Here is a 20,510-nt window from a genome sequence, read left to right as displayed (position 1 = left end):
TCCCCATGTACCCTATTCACTATATATACACAGATATCTATATAGATAGATATACATATACACAGATAGTATACCTTGAGAAAGGTCATAGACTACTTTATAGTGCGAAAAAGGTTTGTAAGGGATAAAGCGGAGATGACAGGTTGTATAAAAGTATCGTCATTGTTTAAGTGAAACAATGAAACTTTTTTGGGTTATAATCTAAATATATTTCCTTTATTTGGTAAATTGTTATACCACGTTGACGAAGTCCCTAATATACATATAAGGATGGAAACTTTAATATATTTATATATAAATAAAATAATTATTTGCCTAAGTTTAATATTTAGAACAAATAAATAATGCATCCGACTCTTATAATAAATTATCTTGTATTTATTAATAAATAAATTTAATTAATATATAATAAGAATTAATTAGTACATTTATGTTATAGTAATTTCATCTTCCTGTCCTTATCCCAATTATTTGTTACTCATATTACTTAAGGTTTTGGCTTTTAGTTATACAATCGATCACCAACTATGAATAATATAATAAAAAAATATGGTCATTATTAGCACTTTGATAATTAATATAAATCACGTTATTTAAAAAAATTCAATAAGTATTTTATGTTACTCAGTTAAGTAAAACATATCACATTATTAATTAAAATATTACAAGGATCAAAATGGTTCATACTACCACACCGATTGCGCTACACGTTTATTTGCGTCTGTGTGCGAGTATTACTGTGTGTGTGCGTAAATCCATACAATTAAACCTAAAGTTGAGCGGCATCATTTTGTAATAGTCCTCTTAATTAAAAAAATCTATGTTGACACATGATACACCTTATATTTATTAATATCTATACTTTATTAATTTTGTGTTAATGCATTTTAAATAAAAACCCACACATTGTTTCTATTAACCCTATAACAATAGGTAATTAATATATTTAATCGAATTTGGTGTTATTTTGCGGAAGTCCATTTCACTACTCGATGTATTTATATTATTTTGTTTATTTCCGCTACAATTAACATGTGTAGACTCAATAACGGTTGGAATTTGATCACCACTAGAGAAGGTCGTAGCGCTGGTCAGTTTTCCACACCGAATATTCGTAGTCTCACACATGTTAATTAAACAAAATAATATAAATCCAGCGAGTAGTAAATAGGCAATTAATATAAAAAATCAAAAAGCTTTATTCAAATTAGTCTTAGGGATTAAAAAACAGACTGTAGTGCTTATGTCTACGAAATATCAATATATTCAAATTCAAATTCAAAAATCATTTATTCATGTAGGACATTTTAGCCGCTTTTTCCCTATCGTCCAGTTCGGTATATAGATCCAATTGAGAAGAAATTCCAATTGAATTGAAATCCAATTGTAAATTAGTTTTAAAATATTATTTCATATGTATGTTAGTCTATAAGGTATATATAATATGGGCCTAGTTGCCTGAAATAAATAAATAATAATAAAATAAAATAGCCTGAAGAATAGTCCGAGTTAGTAAGGAGTTAGGGTATCTATATGTAATACATACAATCTTATCTATTTTATTATTATTATCTACCATTAAAAAAAATATCGTGATGTGATAGAATGATACTCACAGTGCCCCTCCTGAGAGCCAGCTGTATGGTCTCCAAGTCGAGCGCGGGCACCCAACATTCAGCGATCAGACACTTCTGAGTCACGTCCAGGTTGAACAGGTTCAGTGTGTGGTAGATGGCCTTGATCTTGCGTACTTTTACGAACCAATTCTTGATGTTCTTGGCGGCTGCGACCAGCACGCGGTGACGATGATCTTGGGTTTGGCCGAGGACCTGTCAAAATAATATAATATCTCAGGACAATTTAGACAACGCCATCTAGTTCCGAGCTAAGCAGAGCTTATGTTATGGGTACTAGACAACTGAGATAAATACATGGATACTTTTTTGCAAATACATCTAAAATCTAAATATATATAACTCAAAGGTGACTGACATAGTGATCTATCAACGCACAGACATTAAAAAAAGACTAACATAAATGTAACTTAGCCAAAAACCTTACCAGATAGAGGCATTTTGCGGGGAGCTCTATCACCAAGGAGGACAAGGAAGAGATATCACCATAAAAGCCACGACCACTCTGTCAAGAGTGAACGGCTGAAGAAGAAGAAGAGTATAAGTCATTTTCAAGACAAATATTAGAAAATTACTAATGTAAATGTAACTCCTATATCTATAGCCAAAAACCGTACTAGATGGAGGTAAATTGCGAGGAGGTCTATCAGCAAGGAGCACAACGAAGAGATACCATCATAAAAGCCAAGACCACTCTGTCAAGAAGATACACGTAAAAAGGCAAGGAGAGTGTATATATAATTTGAATTGTTAGTAAAAAATTGGAAAATGTGACGGGTAGATAATTATAACTATGTCATTTTCAAGACAAATATTGGAAAATTACTAAAATGCCGTTAACAAGACTATGACATAAATGTAACATTTTTCACACAACACAATACACGTCGACGGGACCCGATGAGATGTCTGTCGGTGCGTCATTTGTTCTAAGCATGAAATTATATGCATATCATTTTAGTGACATTGACACGTTTTGTTTATGACAAGTGACGGCCTCGGTGGTCTAGCGGTTTAGCATACAGCTTTACCTCCGATGGTCGCGAGTTCGATTTCTCGTACGGCATAACCATTTATATTCATGAGTACCTATTATTGTTTGTATCGGTCTAGGTGTTTTCTTGTATATTATGTATGTATTTAATACTTAAGTATTTATATCAGTTGTCTAGTACCCATAACACATTGTGGAACTACTGACATACCAATACAAACAATCATATATATATATATATATATATATAGACAACCGATAGATACATTTTTTTAAGCACATAGAATCAAATTCATGACCTTCGGAAATAAAGTAGTGTATGTTAATACCTATAATGATTATGATACAGCATATATGATATGGCACCATAATTTAAGGATTTTGTAACTGCCTTCCCATAGCTTGGAGCAGACAAATCAATAAAACGCAAATAGTTCAAGCATAATTTAGAACACTGGTGTTCAGGGGCGGATCTACCTAAGGGCTTTTTTGGCTGCAGCCCAGCCAGGGGCCCGAGGATACAAAGGGCCCCCAGTCCCCACTGAAACGATATTTAGAACATAAAAAAAGTATCTAGAATGTTAAAAAACCTATCATAAGGTTGGCAGCCCTGAGATCAACCAACCCATGCAAGTGCGCGTCTATCGAAAGGGACAGGGAATTTTTGGTCCGTGTATTTTTTTAGTTGAGTAATATAATTAGGTAGGCCCCTAAGTAGATTTAGCCCAGGGCTCCAGAAATTCACGATCCGCCCCTGCTGGCGTTTATATACCGAAACTGTGGACTACAATTTCAGACAAGGAATAAGATTAATTTCGATGTTAAAACCTTTAATTCAACTATGACTTAAATAACAACCTTTTGTGTGCTGAACTTAGTAATTATTTTCGATTGGCGACAAATTTTGCTACATGTTTATTATGATAATAAAATGTATACCAGCCGTTTTAGTGTGCCAAAGCCGTACAAGGCAACACGCATTGCTACTAAGTTATCACTTTGGCCTTAATAAGAATGTAGTTGAGTGCAAGACTTGTGCGAAATTAATATATGAAATATGTGATGGTTGTTATTTCTGATAAGTTAGATTCTTGGCGAATGGAAAAAAATCTTATTTTAGATTCGACATACGATAAAAATAATGCCCATTATAATATTATCCATAGGAACTATTCCTAAAACACTGCATTTATGCTTTAGCAATAGAAGAACTAAAATTAAATAAACAATTATATATTTCACTACAGAAGGCTAGGCTATGCACCGCGCGAGGAATCGAACCCACGACCATCGGAAGTAAATCGGTGTGCTAAACCGCTAAACCACCGAGGCTGTCGATTAATATTATTATTAGTAAGGAATACGTACCGTGTTCAAATCTTCGATCCTGGTCATAACTCCCATGGCCATCTCGCGGCGGTCGGCGGGCGCCTCCGGGCATGGGTACAGGGTCGCTCGGAATCCCTCGCAAATCTTCTTCACGCGAGTCTTCAGCTGGTCACCTTGGAAGAATATGATGAACACCGACTTGAACACCTGGTCCGACTGGGGGCAGAAGAGAATCAAATTAATTTCGTCTTTGTTTTATTTACAGACTATTTAATATCACGATGCTTGGAACAAAGTAGAGACTTTCAGGTTTTTAGTCGGTAAAAGTCCAGCAGCCACCACATAAAAAAATAATCTTAGTATTAGGGAGAAAATAATTCTGAAACCGCACGGTAAGGCAATAATCAAATGAAGGGGGGAAGAAGTCAATACAACAGAGAACTCGCAAAGAAGTCCGATGCTAGAGCGGACCACTGCCGTCGTAGTCGCGGTGGACTGTCATAGCGATTCGCTATATCCGCGACTCCGCATATGACGTTGGACGAACATCTTTTAGCAGTTTTTAGTAAGAGTCCCACAGTCCCACAAACGCTTGCTTCGCCGAAGCGAGCTGGTCTCCATTAAGACTCCATGTAAAAGATCTTCGCGTAAAAGAAAAGGCAATCATAAAGCAGGTCAATGATCCACTTACCGAAGATGGGTCTTCAAGCGGAGTGTCAATCTCTGCCTGTCTTAGGAAGACGTTGCCGCGGCACGCGCGCCACAGCATCCGTTCGAACGCGGGGATGCGCTCACGCAGGATCACGCCCGCGACGAAACTATACATACAGGTATATTAGCAGGCGCACAAACAATTTGACCGTACCTTACCCATTTTTTCTAAACCAGACCAATTAAATGTGCAAGAGAGATCCCCTTATAAAATGAAAGGTTTTTCCGAACTATTCTATTCCAACAAGCCATCGCCAGCCTTAAAAGGTTCACCGGACAAACATTGGGGCGAGAGCAAAGAATATTCCCACCCAAGGACTTATGGAGCGGGTGACGTCCAACTTTTGTCCGACGTATACGATTCTGTCTGGGGCTTCGAACGTCGGCTTCGGCCATCGTAATTTCCATCTCCCTTATTGTATTGAATATATATTATATTGAAACGGTTATAGAGTTATGTTAATTTCCAATATATAATTATAATTTGCATCGTGAAATGCAAATAAATATATAAAAGGGAATATATCAATGAACAAGCCTCACAGAGATGAGGAAATAAAAAATGGAATCACAATAAATTTTAAATTACTCATAAACAATCTTTATTAATTTTAGAATTCATTTCTGGAAACACTAATAAGAAACATTTAATTTGACATATTTGACGAAGGTCCACGAAGTTCCGACTAGCATTTTTAGTTGGTCTGGGTTCTTTGTTTGTTTTTATAACCCAGGATCGCTGACATTGGTCGGTGCGCATGTGAAATGGGAACATAAGACTCAATTTGAATTATGACGGGTGAATATCCCGTCATTTATATATCTAAAGATCTGTCTCGCATCTCAATTGCGCATACGGAAATGTCCGCTACCCTTATCATAAAAACAACTATGATCGTGATGAAAGAATTTGCATTAAGTTCTGTATGTATTCAAATCACGCGATTGACAACTCTATAGTAATAATGATTAATATTCAAATCGCGTAACAGAGTATCCTTGCAAGAACGCTTTCACCACTCATCCATTTTTGACGTGATGTATTTACACCTGATGGCAGAATGGATTGTAAACATGATATACTATATCCAGAGGATCTATTCTATTTAACTAATTATAAAATAAAAATGCAGTTTGTAAACTAATTAAAAAAAAGAACGTCCGACCACAGAGTACCATAAACAAAGATTTTGCAGCCAATGATCATGCTTCATTCTGAAAGTTGTGAAAAACTATAATGAATACTTAATATGTAGTTTAATTTTTAATTTAATTTATTTACTAAATATTCTTACTTATTATAAGTAAAACAAAATTACTTTTAGTTTATTTAAGTTAATTTATTATGCCTCTGAACCTATCATCTTATGTGGCATTACAGCCTAGTCAGTCACTCAGACAGTTTGTTATTACAATATCCTTTATGACTAATTTTATATATATAGTACTCTGTGATTACACGTTAAACTCGTATTAGTAAATCGAAATCACAAACAGAACTCGAATTACGGCCATATACGTCAAAGAATAGAATGTGATACAACATTAGTCAGGTTTCATATCAATCTGCATGAACAATGATTGGAGAAATAAAAAGGATGAAATACTATAATTCGAGCACTGCAAACCGAACCTTATACCAAATGACAATAAGGTTTGGTCTGATTAAAACTAATAAATCCAATAAGGTATCATCACATCTGTCTACAGCCTTAAAAGTATTTGAAAAAAATATATACAGAAAAGTTGCAAAAAAAATAAGCCAGATGTGAGTTCATCCTTCAAAATAAAGAATGTACACATTTTGCCGAGAACTTAATTTATTGATTATATATCAATTTAGCGGTAGATGTGGTATTTACAAACTGCAAAGGAATATGTTGGTATAGGATTTCCAAGTATTTCGTGACGTCACGTTTCACCTTGAAACAAAATTGTCGTTTTCCTTTTAAGAAAAAGGTTAAATTGTTCGAACACATCACTAACCAATGAACCAATAGTTTGTATCCCACAGATTTTACAATCAAAAATAGCCTTTAATTGGTCATAAATAAAATACTAAATATTTTTAGCGCTTTAAATGGTTTTTTCAGTGTATACACGAAAAGTCTATATATCTATTTAAAAAAAAAGAGTAGCTTTTGTTGTGTGAATAGTAAACTCCAGAACAATTGCAACAATTTCTGAATTACTTTTACTGTTTGAATCTTTTACTTTTACTTCAGTACTAAGTGATTTAGAATATATAATAAATAATAATCTCAGGACAATTCACACGGCGCCATCTAGACCCAAGTTAAGCTAGCTAAAGCTTATGTTATGGGTACCAGACAACTGATACAAATACATAGATATATATTTTTTCATAAATACATACATATTATACCCAGACCGATAGAAACAATCATACTCATGAATACAATTGTTTATGCCGTGCGGAATCGAACCCGCGACCATCGGAAGTAAGGCGGTGTTCTAAACCGCTAGACCATTGAGCTAGATTTCTATATATTAACATAGTATATACATGTATATATTATGTCAATATATAGAGAACTTATAAAGTTATATTAGAAAATTACGATACTAAAAACGACTCATAATCTTTACATAGTATAAAATAAAGATCTCTTAAGCTACGCAACACATTTTAATGCTGTTTTTAGCAATAGACAGACTCAAAAAGAAGTCATATCCTAGGATTGACAGTAGTCGTACGGACTTGTGGTCGACATGTTTGTTATGAATATTAGAGAAGTGGCGATAGATCAAATAAATATTTATAACTTCCTTGGCGAAATGCCATAGACGTCCACTTATAGAATTTGGTTTCCCCGCACATTTACATAACGTCTGTTAGCATGCTATACAAAAAAAATTAATTGGAGTGACTGTTTGTAATTTCAAATTAACAGCTATTCACTAAAAGCATATCAAAGTATATATGACTTTCATAAAAGCAAATAAAAAAAAAACTGTCTGTCTGTTTATTCTTGCTAATCTCTGAAACGGATGGAACTATTTTGATAGGACCACTCGGAAATAGTTTAATGTTATAAATAGGACTTAGGATATTTATATAACTTAGGATACTTTTATTTAAAATATATATTTATGTTATTTAAAAAAAAACGTCAAATACCACGCTTACAAAATCGCGAGTAGCTTAGTTACTAATAAAAATGCCATACTCATATTGACACTATAAAATCTGTTAAACAGACATCATAATCAGTTTAAAGTTTTTTTTTTAATAAAATTTGTTTGAGGCAATTTTTTATATCACGGAAATGACTTACGATTTGGACCAAATATTGTATTTAGGATAAAGTTTATTACGTCTATCATCTCCGAAATTCACTATTAAAAAAAGGCGCTCCCTCACGTACTTAACATTAACGTATCATTAAACGGTTATAAATAATAATAATTTTATTATGGACGCCGTATGGTGACCAAATATGTACGGTGAGTATGGACATGACTTGAAAAACTATAGGAAAACTACTGTTAGACTCGCGTATGTGTTATTATATCATTTATATGCAATACTTTGACTTGGTACCATAGACATAATAGGGTTGACGAATTTTTTGCTCCGTTATAATATTCATCGTTAACGACGTAAGCTAATTCTATGTACAATTATTTTTTTGCAAATATTTTATATTTAGAACATTGTATTTTGAAATAAGAACAATGTTTCTTTTTTTTTTGAGGCTTTGAGCATTTTTCAAGTCAGTAGGACTTGAAAAATGTTGCGGTGAAATGATACGATGTTGTTGGTTGAGACGATGTATATTATAGATGATAATAGACTGACATTATGTACATAGAAATATTGATCTTATATACTAAATAACAATAGGAAAATGTAAGGTGGGGTGACACTGTTTAGACACAGCAGTGCTAAGTAGACAATATTCGATTTGTCTTACTAGCCATTATTAAATGCAATTATTATTTTGATGTATCTAGGTAACTGTGTCCCATAAAAAACTATAGGAAAACTACTGTTAGGCGCGCGTACGTATTATTATATCATTTATATGCAATACTTTGACTTGGTACCATAGACATAATAGGGTTGACGAATTTTTTGCTCCGTTATAAATATTCATCATTAAACATACTGATTGTTAACGACGCCGACGTACTGGCAGATAATTTTATGTTCAATTATTTTTCTGCAATATTTTATATTTAGAACATTGTATTTTGAATAAAGAACAATATTTTGGTTATTGTTCTCAGATTTTGAAAACACAATTTACATATACCACCGATACTTATAACAAATGACAAATCTAAATCGCCGGAGCCAATAAAAACCAGAAAAAAAAGTTGATTTTCGCGAATGAACTGGCAGCATAATATTTATAATGTATAAAATTATAAAATTTAATTAATTTAGAATATTGTATTTCGAATTCAGATCAATATTTTAATTACTTTTATTACATTTTGAATTAATTAATTAAAAAAAGAAGACTTACTAAAACTAACATGGTATGTACATCTTTATCTGGTTTAGAAATCGAACTCTTCTGAACCGCATTTGATTAATTTTCTTGGAACATTATTTTGGACATTATACAATACTGCCTAAGGCATGTTACACAGATGAAGTTAAGTTACGACAATTCCGATATTAATTAATTATAAGTTAGGTCCATGCCTCATGTCCTCTTTCCATTCTATCCATCCTTCACTGGTGCCCCGCCAGCATATACCGTTATCGCAGGCGGGTGCACCATTTCATTATCATACTTAAAAAGAAGTTGATTAAATTCTTTCCAAATTGTACCTACAATGAGAATCACTGGCAGTTTTATATTTTCTTTTATCCATATTCAAAATATGATGCAAATTTATTTACATAAGTTAATTGTACAACTAAGAACCTACAATTAAAAACTTTAAAAAATATAATATAATAACTAAAATATATTATCAAAAGGCGTCCCTTTAGGCAAAGTTCCGAAGATACTGGCAGCGTTCGCTCTTTGAATGGCTAGACTAATTCTTTGTCCGAGGTAGCTGCCAGCTCTTCGATCTTCTAGGATGTCGACTAACCTTTTTGTTATTTTCTATAATTTGTTTTATATCACTTCGGTCACTGCCCTCTGTTATAATAAACGTGTCTACAAGCATCTCTATTATTTTCATTCATTATTACTCAAATGATTATTAATTACAAATCCCTTCCTACGTAATACTAGGAAAAAATGTAAAAAATGTAGCGGTGTTTTCCATCCACGACAGTACACGTCTCAGCTCGTGATTCATAATCATTTAAATGTAATAAATTACATATACCTCATATCCACATAATAATAAACAGTAAAAACTTCATTTACTCAGGACTTAGCATTGTTTATTATAGTTTATATAGTTTTATGGTTATTACGAAGACTAATAAAATTAAAGTTTTTATCACAAGTCTTAAGATGAACAAACCATAGTCACCGCACGTGTCCACAATCACAATTCGAGCTCTGTTACACTTGCATATAAATTACTAGCTGTGCCCGTGACTTCGTCCGCGTGTTATAATGACCTCGACCAAATAAAGACAAAATATCCAATAATCTAACCCAAAAAAGACAATAAAATGAACTATTTTCCATACAAACTTCAATCCCCTTTAGGTTAAATTTTTTACCCCCTTAAGGATAACATTTTTACAAACTTTTTGAATGTCATATTTATTTGTATTTAATCTACAGCCTCAAAAATAACGATTCTTCCATTCAACCTTTCATCCCTCCTTTTAACCCCTTACAACCCTTTTTCGCATTAAAAAATAGCTAATGTCCTTTCTCAGGATCTACACGATCTATGTACCAAATTTCATTCTATCGGTTCAGTAGTTCAGTTTTGACGTGAAAGCGAGACAGACAGACAGACAGACAGACAGTTACTTTCGTATTTATAATATTAGTAAGGATAATATCTGTTTCGACGTTTATCACATTATGAGCGGGGTAGGTATCTTTTTACCCTTATATATGTATCTTATATATAAAATTCTCGTGTGACAATGTCAGTTACTATACTCGTCTGAAACGGTTTGACCGATTTTTATGAAATTTTGTATGCATATTCAGTAGGGTTGAGGATCGGCTACTATCTATTTTTCATACTCCTAAGTGATAAGACTTGTCCACCCCTAACATTATTTTTTTATTTTTTGGGCAATTTTTTTTATTTCTATTTTTTTTTATTGTGTCATTAAAAAATACATACTACCCTAAATTTTCACCGTTCTACCATCAAACCCTATTTTTTTTATAGCGTTATTAATTTATATGGCAAAACAACGTTTGCCGGAAGAGCTAGTATATATGTATATATATTTTTCCCTTGTGTCACTTAAAATTACTTATTTTAAACGAGTACTAATACCTGCCCTGCTTATAAGTGGTATTAGCTGTCCGCTTATATTTTAAATCGTCCTAATTGTCAGTGCCATAAGTTTCATTTTACATCTGGTTACTACCTTTCATTTTCCCACCTGCCCTGCTTATAAGTGGTAATCCTCGGAACGGGTACAAATAGCTGTCCGCTTATAATGTGTTAGTAATCAGTCCTAATTGTCAGTGCCATAAGTTTCATTTTACATCTGGTTACTACCTTTCATTTTCCCACCTGCCCTGCTTATAAGTGGCAATCCTCGGAACGGGTACAAATAGCTGCCCGCTCATGTGTTAGTAATCAGTCCTAATTGTCAGTGCCATAAGTTTCATTTTACATCTGATTACTACCTTTCATATTCCCACTGCTTAGACACAATGCTTAGATTGCCTTTTGACAAAATTGCAATAGTATACGCCGGTGGTTATTCTATTCTTCCAAATTTGAATTTAAAAATGAATCTGTATTATTGTATACACGTACAACATTTATTTGAAGTTACTGTCAGTTCTTCTCATCTCGAACTCCTTCCGAACTGACGGTAAATTTGACATATCAAAAGAGTCTGTAATAGACCTATATAAATAAAGATATTTTAAATTTGAAAAAAAAACTAATAGTTGGAGAAAAAACCCTTTCTATCGAAATAGGTGAGACATACGTATCCTAGCAGACGTCTTTTACTTACAAAGTTACGCAGTTTACTTTCTACAGTTTATACACGTCTATTTTTTATTAATTTACGACTAATACCAGATAAAGTACAGATTTTATCTGTTTATAGTGACACATTGCTTTCTCAATATTGATATCTCGATTTGGACCACGTTTAACATCAAAGTTAGCGAAATATTTCCGCACTATAATCGATTTCACAATAAGCATTCCTACGTTATCTGATGGTCTATTTGTTTGCGATAACTCATGAACTGCGTTAAATGATTGACATGGTGAGAATTATGATTTTCTCTTTTATTATAAAACGATAACTATTATTGCACCAGACATGCAGACAGACAGAGATAGGCGACGCAAATACGTCAATTTATGTGAAGAGTAATAATAACTAAAAAAACCCTGGACAATCCTCACAGGGCTACTGATTCTCAAGCTAAGTACAGTTGTATTATGGGTACTGTACGACTGATATCAATACATACATAATATACACAGAAAACACCCAGACCGATACAAACAACCATAAATATAAATATTTGCATAATGCCTGGAATCAAACCAGTGACCATGGGAAATAAAGTGTGCTAAAGCGTTAGACCACTGAGGCCTTCACGTCAAAACTCAAGGGGACCAAAGAAACCATCATGGTTAATTCTTGGGGAATTTACCAAGATGAGTTGATTGCGCTTACTTCATTCTCATTTTATCAACCACCACTAGTACCTAATTATTATATGATCATGGGCACTTTGCTACGATGAGCTGATCGGCTTGTTCTTACTTCATTCTCATCTTATTAACCTGCACTGGTGCCTGACTATTATATGGTGCTTCCATCAGCAAGCTAAGTATATATGTATATTGTAGCGGAATGTAAGACTACAACTATTTTATTAATATTACTTCATTACATAGTGTAAAACATAATCGCTGTCGCTGTCTGTCCGTCCACATGTATGCTTAAATCTTTAAACTTAAACTACGCAACAGATTTTGAAGCGGTTTTTTTAATAGATAGAGTGATTCAAAAGAAAGGTTTATATGTACAATACATGTACATCCGGGGCGAGTAGCTAGTTACTTATATAATAAAAAGATCCTTCAGAAAATAATGATAAAAAAAATGAATGTTTATTCATAGTGTATATATCAGATTTGATAAACTTGTCATGGTAACTTCCTATTCTGTATTTACTAAATGGCGCAGGTTAGCACACTGTAGTATTACATAATCTTAAATAAATAAATAAATAAATAAATAATACGTTTTTGTATGTGCGACGAACGGGTTTGATTCCTCGCACGGTACAACAATATATTTTTATTTATAATTCTTTATTGCACCAATATTAGAAGTAGATACATAAAAAGAAAAATAATATATAACAATACATTAAAGAAAAAAGAAGATACAAAAGGTGGTATTTTTGTTAACGCAGTCTCTTCCTTCTTTCTTTCCTAAGGTTGTCTACCTTAGGAAAGAGAGTAGTTAGGTATTAATAGAAATAAAAATTATTATATGAGTATGATTGATCTGAGTGTGAAGGAAGGAGATCAAGACGAGACGTGCAAAAAAAGGGACCGATATAGTTACAGAATATTATATTGACTTATGTCATATATGTAAAACAATATAGTTATAAAAAAACATCTATACATATAAATAAAATTGGAGTGTCTGTTTGTAATATTGAAATAACCGTTTTTTACTATAATACATGCATATGAACATAAATACAGTACATACACCAAAATAACATTTTTTACAATTTTTGTCTGTCTGTCTGTTTGTTCCAGTTAAACCCTGTAATGGCTGGACTGATTTTGACGGGACAGGCAGCTGATGTAATAAGGAGTAACTTAGGCTTCCCTTACTTTAGAAAAATAAGGTTGAATTCCAGACGAAATTGCGTGTACAGCTAGTAGACAATAAAAAATATATGTAAAACAGTTTCCAACACGGGGTATACAGATACTAATTGGTACGAGCAGTACTGTGGTGCCTAATCCCATAAGTCACATAAGGAAACAGACAGATAAAATTACAATAAGATGAAAAATAAGTAGCCGTGTTATTTGCATTGAAATAAGGAAGTTCTATGTAAAATACTTCTAGCTTTAATACATTTAGTTGCGAGCTAATACATTTGTCTGTCAGTGTATAAAAAAAATATTCAATTGAGTTGCTTGCCAGTTCTTCTCAATTGGATTTATATACTACAGGATGGGGTTTTTCAAGAAGGGTACATTAAGGTTTCTTAAGGGTCCGCAACGCGCACGTGATACCCCTGGTGTTTCAGGCGTTCATAGGCTACGGCAACCGTTTACCATCAGATGCGCCGTATGCTTGATTGCCACCATCGTAGTATATAATAAAAAAAATTTAAAAAAAACTGAACTGGACTGTAGGGAAAAAAATTGACGTTCATAAGCGGCTAAAATGTCCATGAATAAATGATTTTTTAATTTTGAAAATGAAGTTTGAATATAGCTTGAAGAAGGACAAGTAATAATACGGTAAAATTATAGGATACGATAACCATTCAACGTCAGACTGGCCGTGTATTGATTTCCATCATCGTCATATAAAAAAAAACTAAGCATCTCGATCTGTATATAGTCTGGAAGACTGATTGAATTATATAAATAAAAAAAAATGGTACATCGAAATTTACACAGGAAATCGCGTGTCACTTGTCTGAACAATATTATAAATGCGATAGTTTATTGGTATCGATGATTGTTACTATTTCACGCAAAAACGATTTTGATGAAACTGTGGTTAGGTTGGCGTGTTGATATACAGAAGGAGTTATATTAATAAAATATTGAATATATGACGGTGTATATAATATCAGAATTAAAAATAACAAATAATAATTAATTTAACAAGTTATTTAAATCAGTAATTTGCAACCGAATTAATTTGACATTTTGACAATATACTTTTTATTAAATGTGTTTGTGTTATATGGCTAGTTAATGCAAGGAGGTTGGTAGCCTACAAAACTTTACAGCTTATGCATCAGAATAACACATAGGCATTATTTTTTATTGAAATCTAACGCGGGTGTAACCGCGAGCACAGCTAGCCTCCAATAAGGATATGTTGCGATACATAAAAGTTTAATCACATAATTAGAGCAAAATCACATGACACATATGTAATTGATATGTAAACCACATTTGAAATCACCACTTATCATAGTTCGCATAATTCTTATTCAAAATGCTGCACAAACACGTACGTGACCACTACAATAAAGGTGATAAAATACCCAGGATATATATATATATTATATATAAGATTCTCGTGTCACAATTTTAGTTACCATACTCCTAGTTTATAATTTTATATGTATGTGTCTGAACGTTACGAATATATGTGTCTGAGGCTAGCCTATTGTAATAGGAGTGAGACAATGTGAAACCTTATGAGAAAACTATATACAAATAAGAAATAAATATCTGAAAGCCCAATTACGTTTAAATTATATAGAGAGAGAGAATATAGATATGGTATATTTTTCAACAAGGGTATATTAAGGTTTCGCGAACCTGACACCCTGGTGTTTCTGGCGTCTATAGGCTACAGTAACCGTTTACCATCAGATGGGCCGTTTGCTTGTTTGCCATCATCATAGTGGAATAAAAAAAAACATATTCTGTAACATTATTTTTACCTCGGACGTAAAAGGAGAAGTGATTATAAGTTTGGAGTGTGTATGTGTCTGAGGCACAGTAGCTACCGAATGGACCTGATGTAATAAAGGTGAGAAAAAGCCAGACCTTATTTGAAGACTATATACAAATAGGAAATATCTACCAATCCAAGTATGGATCAATTAGATAACGAATGTTCTGTAACACTATTTTTTAACCTCCGACGTAGAAACAAGGGTGTTACAAGTTTGACGTATCTGAGTCACAGTAACTCTTAAACGAAGAGACCAATATTGATAAATATTGGCTAGAAAGGTTCAGACTAAATTAAAAATATTGTCAATTCACTTACTTCAATGCTTTCGATCTGTCTAACACCAATTCTGATTTTTATTTATTTGAAAGCTTATGTCATCGAGATTATTCTTAGCTACAAATTTTTTTTAGGAGTTTATTAGGAGTACCATGGATATTACATCATCATGTGACCTCTATGGTAGCTATCATGTATTGAATTAAATGGTTGTAAAGTCTGAAGAAGTTACCGTCAAGAGGGTGTCCCTCAGGGATCTATTCTAGGTCCTTTTTTATTTTTTGTTTACATAGATGACCTTCCTTACATGGTGGTAAAAATAGCAGACTCAGTTCTGTGTGCCGATGACACTTCATTTGTATTTGAAGTCAATCGAGAATAAATAGGTCCTGCCTCTGTACCCTATACTCCTATAGCACGGTAGCCTTATTGGCTTATTGACGAAATGGTTACGGTAAGTAAACGATGTTAATTTGAACAAGTGTATAACAATTCAAGTATTTGTATAATGTTAGACTGTAGGTATGTACCTTTTATCAGTTGAAATGATAAGCGAAAAAACATCGAAATCGCGGAAATGGTAGTATGAAATTGATTATGTAATGATAAAACAGTATTGTCGAGATATTTAAGGGTATTTCACTGTAAAAAAAAACAGTGAATGTGGCACGTGTCGCCTTAACTAAGCTTTATCATATTTTTTGAGAACGTCATGGCCTAGTGGATTACTATCCGATAGAAATGTCGTGAGTTCAAATATAGCAAAAAAAAAATGATTTTGACCAGTGATGGAAACACTGTGGATTAACGGCCTTGATAATGTAGCGATTTAACACACTGTCTAACTTCCGATATTCGTGGGTTCTATTCCTCGCACGGTACTAACAGTTGTATTCATGAGTATGATATATTTATACAAGTTGTCTAGTACCCATAACACAAGCTCTGATTAAATTAGGACTAGATGGTGCTATGTGAATTATCCAGGGTTATTATTATTGTTACCGATAAAAAATAAACTAATCCGAAACAACGATATCTCCCTATCTAATTCCATGTGATCCAGACCAAAACAGATCGTTAGGACTAGAATTCTAGAAGGCAGAAACCGACAGTCAAATATAAACTGTTTACGCAGACATCCGATGTTGGTATGTGGCCAAGGCGACGCCGACGGGCGCCATTCTACGTCACGCGACCATAAGAAGGAAGTCAATGGAAGTACACATGTATGGAAGTACAAAAGTATGGAAGTACTTGATAGTACACTGAAATACTTAGATGCATTTATGTTGTCGTGAATAATTAACTAGTGGGGCACGTGCAGTTGGCACTTGCCCCTTATATATATATATTTTTTTAAATTTTTGTCTCTGTTTGTTCCGGCTAATCTCTGAAATCGCTGGACCGATGTTGACGGGAGTTTTCTTAGCAGGTAGCTGATGTAATAAGGAGTAACTTAGGTTACTTTTATTTTAGGAAAAATAAAGTAAAATTCAGTCCACGCGGACGAAGTCGCGGGTACAGCTAGTCGTATATAAATTGGGACGAGTGAAGAGGGCACTCCCAATCCGCGGAAGGACTTATGGAGCGGCTGAAGGCTGAATCCCGCCTGACGGATACAACTAGTCTCAAGGCACCACAATGGGGCTCGAACCTTGGGTTAGCCCGTCGTAATTTCGATCCCTGTTTGAATGGATGAAATGGATTGGATGAAGGACCAATTGGTACAGTCAGCCAAAAAATATAATGGACACTTTAATACTACTGAGATAGTAAAAAAACTTCCACTATCATAAACGATATTTATAACAAAGTAATAAAGTAGTCAGCCGACTGTATATTAATACTCGCGTTATTAACTCGAATATTGTTAGAAACTGTTCTAACTAACAAACTATATATTGTTGCCTTATTAACATGTGCTTCACCCTACTTAAAAACAAAAAAGGTTTTGAACGATAAAAGCCGATATTATAAATTAATGTATTAATAATATTAAAAAGGCTCCCATCATACATATATCACTTGAAAAATAAGTAACATTTGGGTACTAATTTATCTTGCAAATAGAAGAAGGTAAAGAGAGGAGGATCGAAGAAAAGATGGATGAACTGTGTGGAACATGATATAATACATATCACATATACACACATAATATAATATCGCAGGGCAATTCACACAACCCCATCTAGTCCCAAGCTAAGCAGAGCTTGTGTTATGGGTACTCGACAACTGACATAAATAAATGGACACATTTTTTCATGTAAATAAATACACATAGATAACACTCAGACCGATAAAAACAATAATACTCATGAATACAAATGTTTGTACCGTGCGAGGAATCGAACCCGCATCCCATCGGATAGTAAAGCGGTATACTAAACCACGAGGCTGTTAAACTATCATTCTGTTTGTTGTTTTTAGTGCTTTTAACAAGCTATAAGACCGTTTACAAGCCCTCATAATTGACTTATTAGGACCAGTGTTGCCAGATTTGTGGTTTTCCTACTTCAAAAATTTTAGTTAGAAAGTGTAGGTACTTCCTAACTTAAATTTTTCCTCCGCAAATATGGGAGGACAACCACAAATCTGGCAACACTGGTCCTAATAAGCCATTTATGAGGGCTTGTAAACTGTTGCGGTAGCGCTGTCGTAAATTGTATTTACATCAAGTATATAATGGTTATTCAATCATTATCCAAAGGTTTGTACAAGGTTAATAGTGCTATATTATAATGGAACACAGCTATTATGCCTCGACAGTTAAGTGATTTTAGTGCCGGTTCGTAACAGAGGTCCTGGGCTCAATTACGTAACGTGTAATAAATATTATATTTGAAACAAAGAAAATAAATATTTAAGTGACTGTATGTACCACCTATACAATACGATTATGATAAATTCAAGATAAACTAATAGTTCTTAAAACAGAACTCAGTATGGATATAGTTATAAAATATAAAAGTAATATCTCAGCATAGTTCACACAGCGCCATCTAGTTCCAAGCTCTCGAGCTTATTATTCTCGTGTAACAATATTAGTTACCATACTGCTCCGTAACGGCTTGGCCGGCTTTTATTAAATTTTATAGGCATAATAAATAAATCAGTAGGTCCGAGAATCGGCTACTATCATACATATATATATTTTAAAATATATAATATGCAATCATACTCATGTTATACCGTGCTAGAAATCGAAAGGTATTCGGCTATCAGGTCTGCTAAACTCATAATACTTTTTCATAGTAGCAGTCGGGTAATTAGCACGTTGTACACTATAAAACATCTTAGCGTTTAGCATCTCTTCCGTAATGTCATGATCACGTTATATATATATATATATTATATATATATACTGGCTATGCCCGCGATTTCACCCGCGGATAATTTATAGCCATATGTTATTCCATGTTTCATCAAAATCCGTTCAGTAGTTTTTGCGTGAAAGAGTAACAAACATACATCCATACTCACAAAGTATTTATAATATGGATCATGTGGGGGGAAATGGGATTGTCAGTAATGTGGACTAATGAACCCATTACTAGCAATGTACCATGTCAGGTTGACCTCCACGCGGATCCCCCTGGAAACCATCGTGATAAATTCTTGGTGAATTTGTCACGATGGGCTAACTGACCTGACCTCATGCTCATCTTATCATCTTCCACTGGTGCTCCGCCAGCGTAAACCGTTAGCGCAAGCGGATGCACCATTCCATTATCATCCATAAAAAACAATGGTCGTAGCGTAACGTTACAGCCTTGTATTAGTAAAATGTGTTTTTTAATCAGTTTAGTACTTTACTTACAAACTTTATAATATTAATGAGAAACTAACAATCAATAGCATATAATTGATATAAGAATAATGAAAAACACCTACAGAAGAAAGCCTCCAATATAGGCATGTACACAAAATTATAGTCATATTGATGACTCTGGATTTTAAATTCTAAAAACGATATGTGTATGTTTTTATGGAAAAACTTCCAAAGAACATCGACCCGTCGAAGAGTGGTCAAGTCAGTTGTGGGATTTTTAGCCACTAAAAATCAAACAGCGTTCCACTAGCGGCAGCAAGTGGTCGCCAGTTTGATTACATTTTCAGACTACTGTAATGCTGATGGGCTTTACAGCCTCACCGAACGATAGAGGGCGAGTGCAGATGGTACTCCAAATACGCACTTATCCAAATCCTAGCACTTATGGAGCGGCGGAAGGCCAAGTCCTGCCTGACGGATACTTTAGTCTGATAGCACCGATAGGGGTTCGAACCTCATCCCAGGCCCTCGTAATTTCGATCCTCGTTTGTTTTGGACGGGGGACAAAAAATATGGACCATGTAGCCTGAATTAAATAAAATAAATTTCACGCACAGCTAGTTTTAAATTTAATAATACGTAACTTTACAATACGGAAACTACACCGCCATATTACGTAATAATCTAGACAACGATAATGTTACCGTAACTGATAAATTATTTGCTATCGTTTGCCGTAATTTTATCACTGTACAATTAGACACCACATCTGCATTACAATTTAACACACAATCCTCAACTTGACCTTAACCCAGCGGTGTAACAATTTACTAGTACTAGGCCTAGGCCAGTGGTTCTCAAACTACACCTGTTCACTACAATTCGCTCAAATATAGCTAGCGTATTAAAATTTTTAAAATTATAGTAAAAATAGTTATTATTTTTTCATTAAATTCAAATTGTATAATAATGTAGGTCAGTGGTTCTCAACCAGTGGTC

The 20,510-nt window shown here is 33.8% G+C and overlaps 1 protein-coding gene across 5 annotated transcripts in view; it reads right to left on the bottom strand.

Moving 5' to 3' along the window:
- Nucleotides 1-20,510, bottom strand: part of LOC131847393 (V-type proton ATPase 116 kDa subunit a 1) — a 48,382-nt gene that overhangs the window by 13,883 nt on the left and 13,989 nt on the right. For all 5 annotated transcript variants that reach the window (XM_059196970.1, XM_059196971.1, XM_059196967.1 and 2 more), the window contains 3 exons: nt 4,649-4,775; nt 3,997-4,173; nt 1,617-1,829 (listed from right to left, as the gene is read on the bottom strand). In XM_059196970.1, the coding sequence (XP_059052953.1) occupies nt 1,617-1,829; nt 3,997-4,173; nt 4,649-4,775 (517 nt within the window). The remainder of the gene's footprint in view (nt 1-1,616; nt 1,830-3,996; nt 4,174-4,648; nt 4,776-20,510) is intronic.

The sequence above is a fragment of the Achroia grisella genome, unplaced genomic scaffold, assembly GCF_030625045.1.
Source record: "Achroia grisella isolate CSIRO2021 unplaced genomic scaffold, CSIRO_AGI_Agris_v1 utg524, whole genome shotgun sequence".
NCBI classification, from domain to species: domain Eukaryota; kingdom Metazoa; phylum Arthropoda; class Insecta; order Lepidoptera; family Pyralidae; genus Achroia; species Achroia grisella.
This window is presented reverse-complemented; position numbering and strand designations above follow the sequence as displayed.